General features: G+C 37.9%; 1 protein-coding gene across 3 annotated transcripts in view; it reads right to left on the bottom strand.

The window, feature by feature from the left end:
• Window positions 1–9,807: 9,807 nt before the first annotated feature.
• Window positions 9,808–15,917, bottom strand: part of LOC140212487 (cadherin-12-like) — a 309,387-nt gene continuing 303,277 nt past the window's right edge. For all 3 annotated transcript variants that reach the window (XM_072283351.1, XM_072283353.1, XM_072283354.1), the window contains 2 exons: window positions 15,541–15,792; window positions 9,808–10,601 (listed from right to left, as the gene is read on the bottom strand). In XM_072283351.1, coding sequence (XP_072139452.1) covers window positions 10,114–10,601; window positions 15,541–15,792 — 740 coding nt within the window. In that variant the 3' untranslated portion in view covers window positions 9,808–10,113. The remainder of the gene's footprint in view (window positions 10,602–15,540; window positions 15,793–15,917) is intronic.

Below are 15,917 nucleotides of genomic sequence, written 5' to 3'. Positions count from 1 at the left end.
TGTTATCTGTATCATTTCTAAGATATTTTTTGCTTGGGAAATAAAACCTAATTCATTTATAAGTGAATATGAATATGTAGCTAAGATGCTTCTAAAAGCTCTCGTGTCTGGAACTTTACATTGAAAGAATCTGCGGAATTCCCTGCCCAGTGAAGCTGCCCAGACTACCTCAGTAAATATACTTAAGACAAGGTTGAATAGAATTTTGCACAGTCGGGGAATTAAGGGTGTGGTGGAAAAGGCAGGTAGTTGGAGATGAGTCCATGGTCAGATCAGCCATGATCTTATAGAATGGCGGAGCAGGCTCGACAGGCCCGATGGCCTACTCCTGGTCCTATTTCTTATGGTCTTATTAGCCAATTACAGCTCAACATGTAATAAATACAGTAGATCTTTACTTATTGTGTAAAGCTTACTCCCTGCTTCAATCTATGGAGACCTTAACATGTTTTAATTCAAACACGGATTTCACCTTACAGGACAATGATGGATCAAGTTCAGGTGAGATTGCTAGCATGGCCCCAAAACTGAGGAGAAATAGTTCTTATTTTTGTTAATGGGCTGTGGAAATGAAAAGATAACTATTCAGTCTGCTTCTACTCGCTGCCAAGAACTACTTACAGAATGACCTTCAATGTGAACTAGAAAGACAATTGACAGATACTGAACCATTGCCCAGTTGAATCTGCAATGTTTCAGTTTTGAATCATGGGTGTGGTACCATTCCTAGAGGTCAGACTTTGCTGAGTTTAATCAATGACTCCAATCAAAGTTGTTGTCTTTAAACTGTAAAATTGGCCACAAGCACTATACTTCTACAGACAAAGCTCCAACACTGAGATGTAGTTCTGAAATCCGTCAGTTCAATCTACTGTCAAACTTCAATTGAAGTCCAGCAATGGAACCCATTCTTGCTGGCATTACTCTATATTACACAAGCGAATCACACTTCAAATCTCATTTGATCAGAATAGAGTGTAATAAAAAAGAAATTGAAGATGCTGGGAATATTTGGCAGGACAAGCAGCATCTGTAGAGAAGGAAACACACAGTTACAGGCAGCGGCGGGAGGAATTGTTGCCTGTACTGTAAAGCGTTGTGCTAACCCCTATGTTAACATGCTACCCGAAGATTAGTGCCGAATATGATTACAGTAATGTCATTAACCTAATATGTTAATTCTGTTTCTCTCTCCACAGATGGTGCTAGTCATGTTGAGAATTTCCAACACTTCCTTTTTCATTTCATTGGATTATTGGTTTCAGCAGCATTGGCAGGGACATCGATAAGAAGTCAAAAGGTGATTTAAAGATTTTTAAGGTAATATTCTTAATTATTCAAGTGTTTTTGCATATTTTTATCAGCTGCTTTTCATTTAAACTTATTTGTAATTTTTCTTTTGTTTTACTTTAAATCTAATGACTTTAAAACGACCCTATATGTCTCATTCACTGAGGACAACATGCTTGTTGTCATCCAAAAATCATTGCTGAACTTGAAGAAGCAGAAGACCAACATGGTGCGTGATATATGAATAATGGACCTGTCTAATGGAACAGATCATATCTTTAGGTCCTCAAAATAGTGATGTTGGGTTGGAGAAACTGCTGATCTCAGCTGACCTATCCTGCCAGTGGATTTGGAAAACATTTGCAAAGAGAGTATTTGTTGTACCTTACTGGTGCAGGTAGGGTATTTTACTGAAGTATATCAGAACTGGGGATCACAGCTACCCTGCACAACTAATGGTTTGTGCTGCATTTGAGAAACCTCTGATGGCCAAGAGGTGTGCTGGAGTTCAGAAGGTAATAGTGAATGTCATCTTTGATGCCTGCCTTCAGTTGGCACCTCAATATTTAGAAAGTGGGGCACATTTTCCAGATATAGTGTATACCATGTTTTTAAAGGATGGTGTTGTATAGTGGGAGGAAATAATTTGGTTGAGAGCTTTGGAGTTTTCCTGCATTTCAGTGAACATATTGGTGAGCTTGGCCTCCAGACTTGTGCATACTTAATCATCTGAGTATGCACAAGGATAAGAACAAATGTAAAAAAAAATCATTGTATTTCAGTTAGAGGGGTGAATCTATGGAACAGTTGTAGTGAGAATTTAAAAACATGCACCACACAATGAACAAATATAAAATACATGATTTAAAATGAATGGGAGTAATGTAAATAAATGATACTTGGAATGAGATTTTGTGTTAAAAGATTATGAATTTTTTTGTTTTGATGTGATGATTGACGCCAAATATGTTGTTGTATAAGTAAGAGGGGTAGGCGTAATAAGCTGTAGTTTCAGCCTACACCCTTTCGGTCTGTTTTAAAGAATAACTATGCTTTTTTGTTGTAATTTTGTCCTATGAAATCATTGTTATGAAATCGTCATTGAAAATGATGTTTTTTTTAATGTTTGTACTGACTGAAATAAATTTAATTCATTCATTCATCTGCATGCTGTATCTTGATAATTGAAGGTGCCGTAACTGTGGTTTTGTAGTGGAATCAACACTGATTGAAGGTTTCCTCTTCATTCTATGGAATAGTTCTAATTTATTAGGATGCTTATTAGAGCATACTATTGTGATAAGAAGGACAGAGCAAAGTGGTTGGAGCTATGATGCAGTCTTTTTTGACCCTGGTCTGTACTAAGATCGAATCTGTGATCGAATCTGTGTTGGTTAAAAATTCATTCAATTTCTAGATGAAGATGAGAGTTAAGGCTGCTGTTTTTTTTTCACTTAAAATATTATGTTGAGTTCATCACATTTGACATATCACTTAAATTTTTAAGTTCAAGTGAAACTCATAAAAATGTGTGAAATAATCCTTGAATCCATTTATGATTCATTTTTGATGTTTGTAAATGACTGACTGTATGGAGAATTCATAGTAGATATTTTGTCTCTGCTGCTTATTGTAATTTTCTTCCATCATTGCTTTATTAAAGAGATTTATTTTCAACTTGCTACTATTGTAGTTTTGTGTGCTAGTATTGATTTGTGTTTCTATGAGCTTTCTGTTGCACAGCTTCTGTACAATTCCAAGATCCTCGTTATGTATCTACCTGATGAAATATTGACTCACAACTAACACTAATCACAAAGTGCAGGGAACATCAAAGCAGCTATGATTGTGGCTTAGTCCAACATCACAACTGAAGATCTAAGCACAAGGTAAATACTTTTAGCAGGCTTAGGAGTTATTTTGAATGGGTGAATGCACAACTTGAATACAAATGTCTTCAAACATTTCCCAAAATGTCTCTTTCATCAATGGAGGAGATGGCTCAGCTGATATCAAAGTCCAAATTTCAAAGTAAATGTATTACCAAAGTACATATATGTCACCACATACTACCTTGAGATTCAATTTCTTGCAGGTATTCACCGTAGAACAAGTAACTGCAATATAATCTATGAAAAACTACACACATTGAAAAGGACAAACTATGCAAATACAAATGATAATAGATAAACGTATAAATAAATGGACAAATAAATGAAAAATGCTAAGAACATGAGTTATCCGGTCCTTGAAGATGAGTCCATAAATTGTGAATCAGTTCAGAGTTGAGGTTATCCATGCTGATTCAGGAGCCTAACGATTGAAGATTAATAACAGCTTTATATCATACTTAGTCAAAATCCATACTGCACCCCGTACAAACTAGTCTACCTGTCAATCAGGGCTTTAAAGAAAAATTCTTCAATTCATTTATCTATAAATAATGATTTGCATTAGTCTTTCCTATTTAAAAATATTGCCCAGCATTAATTTCCCTTTAGAAATTGGTGCTAACCCTTATTGAAAATCTGGCTGAGTGGTGCCACAACAACCACCTCTCACTCAGTGTCAGCAAGACCAAGGAGCTGATTATTGACTTCAGGAGGTGGAAACTAGATGTACATGAACCATTCCGTATTTGGGGGGGGGGGGTCAAAGGTGGAGGGATCAGCAATTTGAAATTCCTTGGTGTTTTCATTTCCAAGGACCTGTCCTGGGCCCAGCACATAAATGCAGTAACGAAGCAAGCACAGCAGCACCTCTACTTCCTTAGAAGTTTGTGAAGATTCGACATGGCATCTAACACTTTGATAAACGTCGATAAAAGGAATGATTTAGGTAGATTGAGTCTGAATTCATTGGTGCTTAAAAGAATGAGAACTGTGACTAATTCCATCACAGCCTGGTATGGAAACGCAAATTCCCTTGGATGGAAAATCCTACAAAAAGTTGTGGATACAGACCAGTCCATCATAGGTAAATCCCTCCACTCTATTGAGCGAATCTACATAGAGCGCAGTCACAGGAAAATTAACATCCATTACAAGGGACTTTCTCCACTTAGGCCATGCTCTCTTTTCACTGTTGCTATCAGGAAAAAGGTACAGGAGACTCAGGAAGAGTTATTACCAAGGGTGTAGTGCTGCCGGAGCTCACCGGAGCATTGCTCCGGTATCTCTGTAAAAAAAGTCAAAATAAACAAGCAGGGAACTTAACAGCAGCCGCATATTAAATAGAGGGAATTTTATGGAAGTGAGGGTTGGGGAGAGGGGCTGGTTTTTGGTGAAATCCTGGAGCTGTGACTGTTTTGTGAAATTCATCCTCACTTGACCCGCTGTCCCAGCATACCCCGCTGTAGCCTCCCGCCATTTCACAGATCCTCAGACTCCCTCCAGCACTCATTGTTTGAGCATTGTTCGCCGAGAAAATAAAAATCTTAGATCTTTTGAAAAGTGACACGTCGCTTGCCAAAGTAGGCTGTAAGGTCGGTAAGAACAAATTCAGCATTCGCACAATAAAGCAGAAAGAAGCTGAAATTTGTGGAAGCGTTAGTGCTACCCCTACAACTGCAAAAATGGTCTCTCTGGTTCATGATAACATGCTTGCAAACACTGAGAAAGCATTAAGTGTGTGGCTAGAGGGCATGTCACAGAAGCATATCCCTTTTGATGGCAAATTTTGCGTGAAAAAGCACTTAGCCTCTCTGAGCACTACTGTGAGGGGGTTGAGGAGAGCGAGAGGAAGGCGTTTAAGGCTAGTAAGTGATAGCTGGAGAGGTATGTAAAGCGCTACAGCCTCAGGAACTTAAAGATCACGGGAGAATCGGCAGGGCAGATGTGCCAAGTATCCGATTATGGAGCCGATCGAAGTACACGCTTGAAGTCTCTAAGAAAAAAAATTGTTGATGACAAACTATCAAAAGCTCACACTGCTGCTCTAAGTGTTGAAAATATAGCTAGTGAAGATGCTCTTGGAAAATTATGTGACACCATGAATGCTTCGCATCTAAAGGCAACTTGTTCAATTTTTTGTTCTGCATATTATTTAGCTCAGAATGACAGACCATACTCTGATCACTTTGGCTTATTGGAACTTAAAAAAGATGGTATTGACATTGGAATTGGACTGCATTCCCGCACTAGTGCTACAGAGATAATTAATCACATAGTCATTAATATGAAAAAGAAAATTTGCCAGCATATGAAGCAGATAAATGGCAAATTTTCTGTTCTCAATGATGAATCAACAAGCCTGAGCATTAAGACCACCCTAATAGTTTATTTGAAATGTGAAAGTGATGTGGAAGGTGATCCCCATTTTATGTTTTTAGATCTAATTGAACTGCCTGATCAGAAAGCTGCAACTATTGCTAAGCATCTATTGAACTGTTTCAATAACCATGGGTTTGATGACTCTTACTTGAAACAGAACCTTATAGTATTTGCTCGTGATGGGGTGAGCATAATGCTTGGTGTCAAATCTGGTGTTGCTACAATTCCCAAGGAAAATTACCCTGATGTGATAATTTGGCACTGTCTTAATCACAGATTAGAATTTTACAGTAGATGATTCGGTGAGAGAAGTTCATGGAATAAATCATTTTCAATCATTTATGGACAAATTGTACTCTGTTGACAGTAGATCATCTCTAAATCAAAAGGAACTGTCTGAATGTGCCTCTCAACTAGAACAACAAATTTGCAAAATAGGCCGTGTTCTGGGCACCAGGTGGGTAGCTAGCTCGTTTCAAACAGTTTCAGCAGTGTGGCAAAATTATGAAGCACTGTGTTTTCATTTTGAAAAAGCAATGAAGGATGAAACAAGATCTGGGAGTGACAGAAAAACCTATGAAGGTCCGTTGAAAAGACTCTCTTCAAAACAGTTTCTATTGGACTTAGCTGTAATGTATGACACGTTACATGAAATTGGTTTACTGTCAGAGTGTTTATAGAAATGCACTACTACGATTGTTTATGCAGACAAACTGATCCAACGGAACATAAGATCACATATGGACTGCAAGAGCAACCTGGTACAAAAACTCAAGAAGTTCAAGAGGCATTTTAAAAGGGGACGTTTGGAGAAATTACCTTAACAATCAATGACAAAGTTGACTCCATTAATTATCTACAGTTTCTTACTAGTCTTATAAACAATTTGCAGCACTGTATGTTCATGGCAACATGCTTGAAAGGTTCTCAAACTTCTAAACCCTAAAGTATGTACAGTATAAATCCCTGCTAAATGAAATATGTGTCCTTGATAAAGATAACAGGCCTGCTGAAATACCCCCTAGTTATGGAGAAACTGCAATATCACCTCTCTGTAAGAAGTTTAAGCTTTCTTCGTCCTCTGTAATAAATGCCTTCAGAGATTATGTGGAGGATCATGGACGCCGCATCCCCCAAGATTTGCTCCCATTACTGAGCTGTTCACAAGTTATTCCTATTAGTACTGTTGAGTGTGAGAGAGGATTCATTCACATGAGCTTTATAATAACAGCAACACGCTCAAGAATTCTCATAAATCATGCATCAGCACTTATGTTTGTTAAACTACATGGACCTCCTCCAGTTCAGTGGAATCCTGAGCCGTATGTCACATCATGGCTGCGGTACCACAGATCAGCAGATGGCACCAGGACAGGAGTTGCTTCAGACCCCTGAACACATATTACACTTGACCCTTTGTGGAAATTATTGTGAAACTTCTCATTGGTGGCATCTGGTAAGTAGGTAATTACTTTTAAATTGGTAAAATATATGATTACCATCTTTTTCTTTACTTGCTTGATAATTATATTTTACAATAATTAGTGAGTGCAACCGTGCAATACTTTATCATATTATTAAATTAAGTATTATAAGTTTTATTGTACCAGTTATACACTGAAATGTAGTGATAGGCTATAATCATGTTAATATCTTAACTATCACTATATTTCTGTGGAGCTCTGGAATTCATAGATTTCTTTCATCTTGGTTTAGTGCTTGACATTATAAGAAGCCTTATTTATATATATATGTCACACCCAATTTGTGTACCTGCTCATTACATGAATGGGGCAAGAAAGTTGCTCAGTACATGAAATGAGCAGGTACACAAATTGGGTGTGACATATGTATAGAGAAGATATAGGAAATGGCAAGCATTTTGTCAGCTCCGGCACCTAAAAGATTAGCACTGCACCCCTGGCTATTACCCCTCAACCATCAGGCTCTGAACCAGTGGGGATAACTTCATTCAATTTCACTTCTCCTATCACTGATCTTTTCCAATAACCTGTGGGCTCACTTGTAGGAACTTTCACTTTCATCTCATGTTTTTGATATTTTTTGCTCATTCATTTAATATTATTTGTTGTATCTTTTGTCTTTGCACAGTTTTGTCTCTGTACAATATGCCTTTTACATATTGGTTATTTATCTGCCCTATTGAAAATGGTCCTTCATTGATTCTATTATAGTTTTTAGATTTACTGCATGTGCTTGGAAGAAAACAACCCACTTTGATAATAATTTTGTTTTGAACTTTAAACTTTGCTTCCAGTGATGAACTCTCTATGGTGTAGGTGCATTTACCTTGCAATTAAATAGGGAATTCCTTAATTTCCACCTCACAACAGTGGAATAACGTTAATAATTTCCATATCTGAGGACTGTGAGAGTTGGAAAAGAATTTGGAGGTAGTGAAGTTCCTACACAACTCTGCTTTTATCTTTCAATGTGATGTAGTTATGAATTTCAGAAGTCTTATTAAAAAGTAGAAACAGTTGTTATTCTTCAATCAAGTGTCAGTGATTTTCAAAAATTCACATGGTTGTTGCATTTTTACAAGGCAAAGTTGATGGCATTTTCTCTATCCTCTGATATTTGCTTGCCCTGACAGAGCTCACACTGAACTATTTGCTTTGGGTGCCTGGTGACACATGTGTAAATATGTCATCCTTTGACTGGAGCTAGTTGAGCAAGACAAGAGCTACAGTACTGGCCTGGGAGAGGACATTGCCATTAGTTTATCTTTCCTGACAATAAATTTGGGGGTTTTGTGAAGGTAGCTCTGGTGGAGCTTCTCTTGTGCTTGAACATAGGGTTTCCATGTCTTCAAAGTAGGAAGGGGAATCTGTGTTACTCAACGGATCATCAATGTAGTATTGGTTGGAGGTTCTAGTTTTAAACCAATATTTCTCAAGTCACGAGATGTGGGAGAAGCACAGAAAGTTTTGACAAATTTCTGCCTTTGAAGTGAGTTAGCTCACAAGATATGGAAAGTGATCCACATTTTCCAGGGATTTGCTAGTGATCTCATATCTTATATTGCATCATATCACCTTATAATGTAGAAAGAGGCCATTGAATTTGGGCTGTTTTTCAGAGCATTCATCATCAGTCTAATTCCACTAATTATTTCTCCATCACCTGTTCTCTCTCACACGCTTATCAATTCCTCCTGGATTTCCTGCCCTCCTCCCAACTACACTAATGGTAATTTCCAGCAGCCAAGTAAGTATTAGCACATTGTTGAGATGTAGGAGGAAATCAGACTGCCCAGGAAAACCAATAAAGTGACAGGAAGAATGTGCACACTCCTCACAAATACACTGTGATCTAGATCAAATAATTCTGAGTCACTGAATCTGTACAGCAGCAAAACCAAAGGTCAGGGAATGGTTGGGAGGAGGGAATGGGGAGGATTTAGGGTTGGTGCTGGTAAAATCATTTAGTAGTCACTTACCTTTTTTTCACATTGCCAGTTTTCACTTCAAACTTGATGCCACTATGTTGTTGCAGTGCTGGAGGGCTGCCTTTCAAACACGACTTGAAACTGGATCCATGCCTGCCGACCCAGATCACATAGCACTAATCAAAAGAAACCTAGAAAGGACTGGTCTACAAATGAATGGTTTCAATTCACGGGGCACTGGCATTAGTACTCAAGAAATAGGGAACCATTCCATCAGGACAGGTTTCACGAATTATTGGGGCCAATGAATTGGAGATAGATAAGGTTATTATTTACGTATTTGGACTGATCAAGCATGGAAGGGTTTCAGAAAAAAAGAAATTTAGCAAGTTATTGAGGAAGGGTAAGGCAAGATGATAATTGGTAATCGGAGCATCTGAGGAAGTGTTTGAGTATACGACATAGGACTCTGTCTCCAACTACAGCTCGAGCAGGGCAAGATAATAAAGAGACAAAAGTGAAGGCTGTTTATCTGAATGCTCGCAACAGCTGTAGCACAATCAGCAGCACAAATAGAAAACAAAATTGGTATGATCTAATAACCAGTACCGTGTTAAAGTTGCAAAGCAAAGCATCCAGGGTTGGCCGTTAGTATTCCAGGCTGCTAATTTTTAAAGGAGTTAGGCGAATCAGCAATCACTATCATCAGTACAAACACCTACATTTATGCTGTTGGTTCTTTTATTGAAGTGTCTTTTAATTCAACTTAAGAACACCTTTTAGCTGTATAATAAAAACTTGCACTCTTTCTGAAGAGCATAAAGATCTGCAGTGTTCAAAGTTCTTTGAGGCACTTTAGTGGAGATTGCAGAACAAAAAAACTGCAGCTTTGATTTCTTTAGCAGTTACAGCTGTATGGCCAATTATGTCAAAAAAACTGCTTGAGTCTGCCTCTCTCCAATTTCACAATGTCACAATAATCTCACAATCATATCTTTGTGGTACCTAATAAGACTATTTCACAGTAAAACAATAGTTGACATAGCAAATAACAATGGCAGCCATAACCAAAAAAAAAGAGACAAAACTCATTTGTCCTTAAATTTACCAAACCGCGTATTTACTGTTGCTTTTTACTATTTATCGACTGTTGGTTTTCTCTGCTCCATAAAGGTCTGCCAGTATTTTAAACCGTGGTCCCCAGTTGGTGAGGTAATCATAATCCTGATCCATATCTGCATTAACTGATTCCAAAGAGCTGAGTGAGTCAGCCAATGAGCAGTTCCCTTCGTAAGCGTATGTAACCAGTGAATCATAAGGAGGTGCACTGAGATCTGCATCGTTCTCTCGCAATCGCTGGTCGATGAAGTCTCTGATGTTTGTGCTGTTTTTCACTATAATGGTCTGACGATGTGGATGGCGGGTCTCGGGCATTACATCTCTTCGTAGCTGTATATCTTCAATTAAGTCAGGTTTCCTTAGTGTGCTAATGTCAAAAGCTTGAGTGTCTTCCTCTCCACCTCCTTCGTCGTCATAACTGATTACATTGTCTCTGATATCCTCCTTCGAAGTCATGCAGATTTCTTTCTTCCTTTGTCTTCTTAATGCCACAAACAGCACGACAATAACTAAATAAAATTGTAAGAAGTTTAAAATACATTTCTTCTAAGTGAAAAGCGTAAAAAATCAGCTGAATGGCAAAGATCAAAAAACTTTATAATTAAGGTATTAACTTGCAACCTAACAATGATCAATTAAGGTCTGAATTGATACATTGAGAATTAAGTTAAGAATAAATAATATTTCTTGAATTGAAATCCCTGACCAAAAACAATTATTGAACAGGGTGGGAGAGAAATTTGTCCTCTTGCACACGTCACTATATCACCCACTTAGCACATAGAACAATGGATGATTTTCTTCGTTAGAGAAGTATTCTTATCAAAGTTTAAATATTTTGAACCATATTAGCTATTGGTTTCAAAAAAGAGGTGGGGTGATATAGTGGTCAAATAGCCAACCCATTACCTTTCACTGAACTTATCAGAAGAACTTCTGGTGGCAATGCTAGATGCTTCAGTCTTTCTCAATTATTTCTTCCCAGCTGCTCTACAATACCAATCCAATATGGCCCCATGCTCTAACATAACTGCCTGGCTTAAGGAAACCATGCAGATTTTGTCCTATATTGTCCTGTGTCAGCAAGTACTGCATAACCTCAGCCTTAACAATTAAATCTAATATCTTCCTAATCACTGAGGTCAGGCTAACTGGTCTATAATTTCCTTTCTGCTGCCTTCCTTCTTTCTTAAAGAGTGGAGTGACATTTGCAATTTTCCAGTCCTCTGCCACCATGTCAGAGTCCAATAATTTTTCAAAGATCATTGCTAATGCCTCCACAATCTCCACTGCTGCTACTTTCAGAACCCTAGGGTACATTTTTTCTGGTCTGAATGACTTATATATCCTTAGAACTTTCAGCTTTTTGAGCACTTTCTCTCTCGTAATAGTAACTGCACTCACTTCTCTTCCTTCACACACTACAACATCTGGCACATTGCTAGAGTCTTCCGCAGTGAAGACTGATGCAAAATACTCATTTAGTTCATCTACCATCTCCTTGCCCCTGTTATTATTTCTCCGGCCTCATTTTCTAGCGGACCTATATCCACTCTCATCTCTCTTTTATTTTTTGCATGCTTGAAGAAGCTTTTATTATCCACTTTGATATTATTTGCTAGTTTGCTTTCATATTTCATATTTTCTCTTCTAATGATTCTTTTAGTTGCTCTCAGTATGTTTTTAAAAGCTTCCCAATCTTCTATCTTCCTGATAATTTTTGCTTTGTTGTATGCCATCTCTTTTGTTTTTACATTAGCTTTGACTTCCCTTGTCAGCCATGGTTGTACTATTTTGCCATTTGAGTATTTCTTCATTTTTGGAATACCCCTGTCCTGCACCTTTTTCACAGAAACACATGCCATTGCTGCTCTGCTGTCATCCCTGCCAGCAGCTCCTTCTAATTTACTTTGGAAACTCCTCTCTCATACCACTGTAATTTCCTTTACTCCACTGAAATACTGCTACATCAGACTTTACTTTCTCCCTATCAAATTTCAAGTTGAACTCAATCGTATTGTGATCACTGGCTCCAAAGGGCTCTTTTACCTTAAGCTCCCTAATTGCCTCTGGTTCATTTCATAACACCAAATCCAGTATTACTGATCCTCCAGTAGGCCCAACAACAAACAGCTCTAAAAAGCCATCTCATAGGCATTCATGAAACTCACTCTCTTGAGATCCATTACCAACATGATTTTCCCAATCAACCTGCATGTTAAATTTTCCCATGACTATCAAAACATTGCCCTTTTGACACGCCTTTTCTATTTCCTGTTGTAATATATGATCCACATCCCAGCTACTGTTAGGGGGCCTGTATATAATTGCCATCAGGGTCCTCTTACCGTTGAAGTTTCCTAACTTAACTCACAATGATTCAACATCTTCTGATCCTATGCCACGTCTTTCTACTGATTTGTTGCCATTGTTTACCAACAGCCCCATGCCACACCCTCTGCCTACCTTTCTATCCCTCTGATACAATGTGTAACTGTGAACATTCAGCTCCCAACCACAACCATCCTTTAGCCATGATTCAGTGATGGCCAGAACATCATACCTGACAATCTGTAATAGTCTAACAAGATCATCCACCTTGTTTCTTATACTCCATGCATTGAAATATAACATTTTGAGTACTGTATTTGCTGCTCTTTTTGATTCTGCATCCTTAAAACACAGATACTCACCCTGCTGACTGCAATTTTGTCTTATCATCTGCCTGCCCTTTCTGACAGTCGTGACTGCACGCTATCTTAGCTTGTTTACCATTCATACTATATTGAGTTCATTCATCCAGTTCCCACACCCCTGCCAAATTAGTTCAACCATCCCAGACATCTCTTACAAACCTGCCATGAGAATATTGGTCACCCTTGTGCTTAGGTGCAACCCGTCTCTTTTGTACAGTATAAGGAGTCTTGCCTTGACCATCTTATTAAACAGTGTGATCCAGAACACAACCATGTCCTGGGTGAAGTATGATTTTCCACAAAGTTCTTCTAATACCTCTCTTAATTATCTTAAGTATATCCTATTTATTGTCCTCTCTGCAAAGAGACACGGGCCCTTTATGTCTTGCCCATTGGGCCACTCATACTTTCACCAAGGGAAGCAAGTTGCATCCCAAAAACAGGAGATTCACTTCTCATAATTTACTAATGACTGCTGTGTTGGAAGTTTAATGCAGCTCTCTGCAAAATCATCTGTTCCATTCATTTCTCCCCACTGCATATATCACCACTATGGGAAATGTTATAGTAGATATCTTCTACTATAACAAAGTAAGGAACCCTTCCTTTGACCCTCAACTGCATTGTTGGCCTGAATTAAGTTTTGACAGTGCATTACTTCAGGTTCTGTCAGGGCTGAATTCATGAAAAATCCCCAAGTGTGAGTGAAATTGCGTTTGAGTGGAGAACTGGTGGCTAAAAGTTATCACTGATATTCCCTATCTAGAGAGGTAAGGGAAATATTATGGTTGTTTCAACTGTTTTCCACCACTGAAAGAAGAGCCTTCTTGGTATTTTCTTGGCTTGGAAATTCCAAAGAAAACATTTTAAGGCATTAAACTTAGAAAAATTAATATTTAATTTCAAGACAGAATTACCATTTAAATCATTGTTTGCACATCAGCATTTTTAATTATCTAGATATTTGATATGTTAAACCCCTACTCTAGCTATTCCTTTTTACAATAACTGCTTCTTTACAGAAGAACCTTAGAATGGAACAATATCATTTTGTTTGCAAACACTAACATAATCTCAGAGTTTTCATTTACCAGTCAAAATCGTACCCTGATACTGAAGGTGGGGGAATGTATGTGTGGAGAGTGATTACAACAGCAATTATTAGTCTTGCATTAGCTTAGAGCTCACAATCAACAATAGGCTTCCGCCTACCCTTTCCCTTCCATGGGTAAAAATAGTTGCAGGAAGAGTGAAACACAGTGGCCTGATCAAGTTGTCAAGGAAACGCTTATAACCGTTAACTAGACAAGGACACTCTCATCGGGGGTTAGTTTGGCTCTTTGCATCTTGGCATGTGTAGGGACGATAAACCCACAGGCGTCACTTTTTATCATTATTGACCCATTTTGTGCATTAGAGGTTATCATGCAACATTCAAAGGGTTTTTCGATAAGGTTGGTTTAATATAAATTTTCCAAAAACTTCATCACTGAATGTAAACTATGATTTCTACATATTTAGTCAATAATCCTTGTAATCAATTAGTAAGTGAATAGCCAATGTCTGGCTAGATTGCAGTAGATGGAAACTGAAGCAGACAATAAACTGCCCAATCCTGATTATAGGGTCTCAGCTCAGTCAATAACATTGACCATCTCATTGTCTCCACAGATGCTACTTCATTTTCTCCATCTGCCTGATGATTTTGCTGTTAAAAAGTACCAATGGCAAGAAGCAGCCAAATAGGCTGTGGTCTTCTTATTTACTTAGTCAACATATTGTTTTAAAAGTCTGGGGCACTCAGGACAGAAAAAAAAAGCTTCATTCAGTATAGTGTACATCCTTTCAAACACTTTTGGACAAATCAGAAATGAAACTAAATTTTTACCCTGATAAAAATACAATCAGTTTTCTGTAGAGTAGAGGAAAATTAGCAACTTGAATTTCCACTTGTCATTTGTCACTCTACTACAGAACTATACGTAATCAATAAAGCACATCTATTTCATGTGCTATATCAGTTAAGGTTAAGATGAAAATGGTTGCTAAAACATAAAAAAGCTGGTTAAACTTAAACCTGAGACCTAAAGTGCTAACAAATCCATTCAACTGTGGTTTCAGCTAAGCATCATATATCATGGCACAGCCTCAGAATAGAAGGTCACCTCTCTAGAAATAAGATGAGGAATTTCTTTAGCAAAAGGATGGTGAGTCTATGGAATCAACTTCCACAGACAGCTGGAGTCTAAGTAAATGGGTATACTTCAAACTGAGCTTGGTAGTTTCTTAATTAGTAAGGGCATCAAAGCTTATAGGCAGAAAGCAGGAGAATTGTGGTTGGGGGGAAAATAAACAAACTGTGATCAAATGGCAGAGCAGACTCAAAGGGCCAAATGGCCTAATTCTGCTCACATGTCTCATAATTAGAATTGTTATAAACATTCTAACATTTCAGATTGATAGCATTTTAAGGAATTGCTGCATTGGCTTCCCTGTTCTGTGTATATCTAGTATTCCTTCTCTTTTTTTTTTTAAATTCAGTTTACCACTAATTTGCTTTTGAATAAGAAATATTGGCTTGGCTCTTCTTTCAATTTATGGATGTACATGTGATTTATGAAGTTACAACCATCAAGACATCAATAAACTATAATGACATTTTCATTTTAACTCACTAAGCCTTATTGGTGATTGTTCACCCATTTAATGTGTCACCAAAGCCCGTTGAACCATGTTGCAGTGTCAGACTCACCAAGAAGTATAATAATGCAAAGCAAGATTGCTATCAATGCCTCTGTGCTCAAGCCCACTGGCAGAAAGATTGCCTCTACGTTACAGGATAAGATTGTACCATCCATATCACATCCGCAGACTCGTATTGTCAAAGTATTTGTGCTGCTTTGTGTAGGGTAGCCACTGTCTGAGATCACAACTGGAAGGAAATAGAGCTCCAATTGTCTGCGACTGTAGCCGTTCCTCTTAGATAAGATTCCAGCTGTGTTGTCTAAGGCAAGCACAAGAAAGAAGATTTTAAAAAATGTAAAACACATTATACAACGTTAGAGAATTATTATGCGTCAGTTCTTTGGCAAAGCATTTCAAGTGACCTCACACAACTTCATTTTTTTT

Source organism: Mobula birostris, chromosome 19 (genome assembly GCF_030028105.1).
Source record: "Mobula birostris isolate sMobBir1 chromosome 19, sMobBir1.hap1, whole genome shotgun sequence".
Classification (NCBI taxonomy): Eukaryota; Metazoa; Chordata; class Chondrichthyes; order Myliobatiformes; family Myliobatidae; genus Mobula; species Mobula birostris.
The sequence above is the reverse complement of the archived record's forward strand: the minus strand, read 5'-3'. Positions and strand labels throughout refer to the sequence as shown.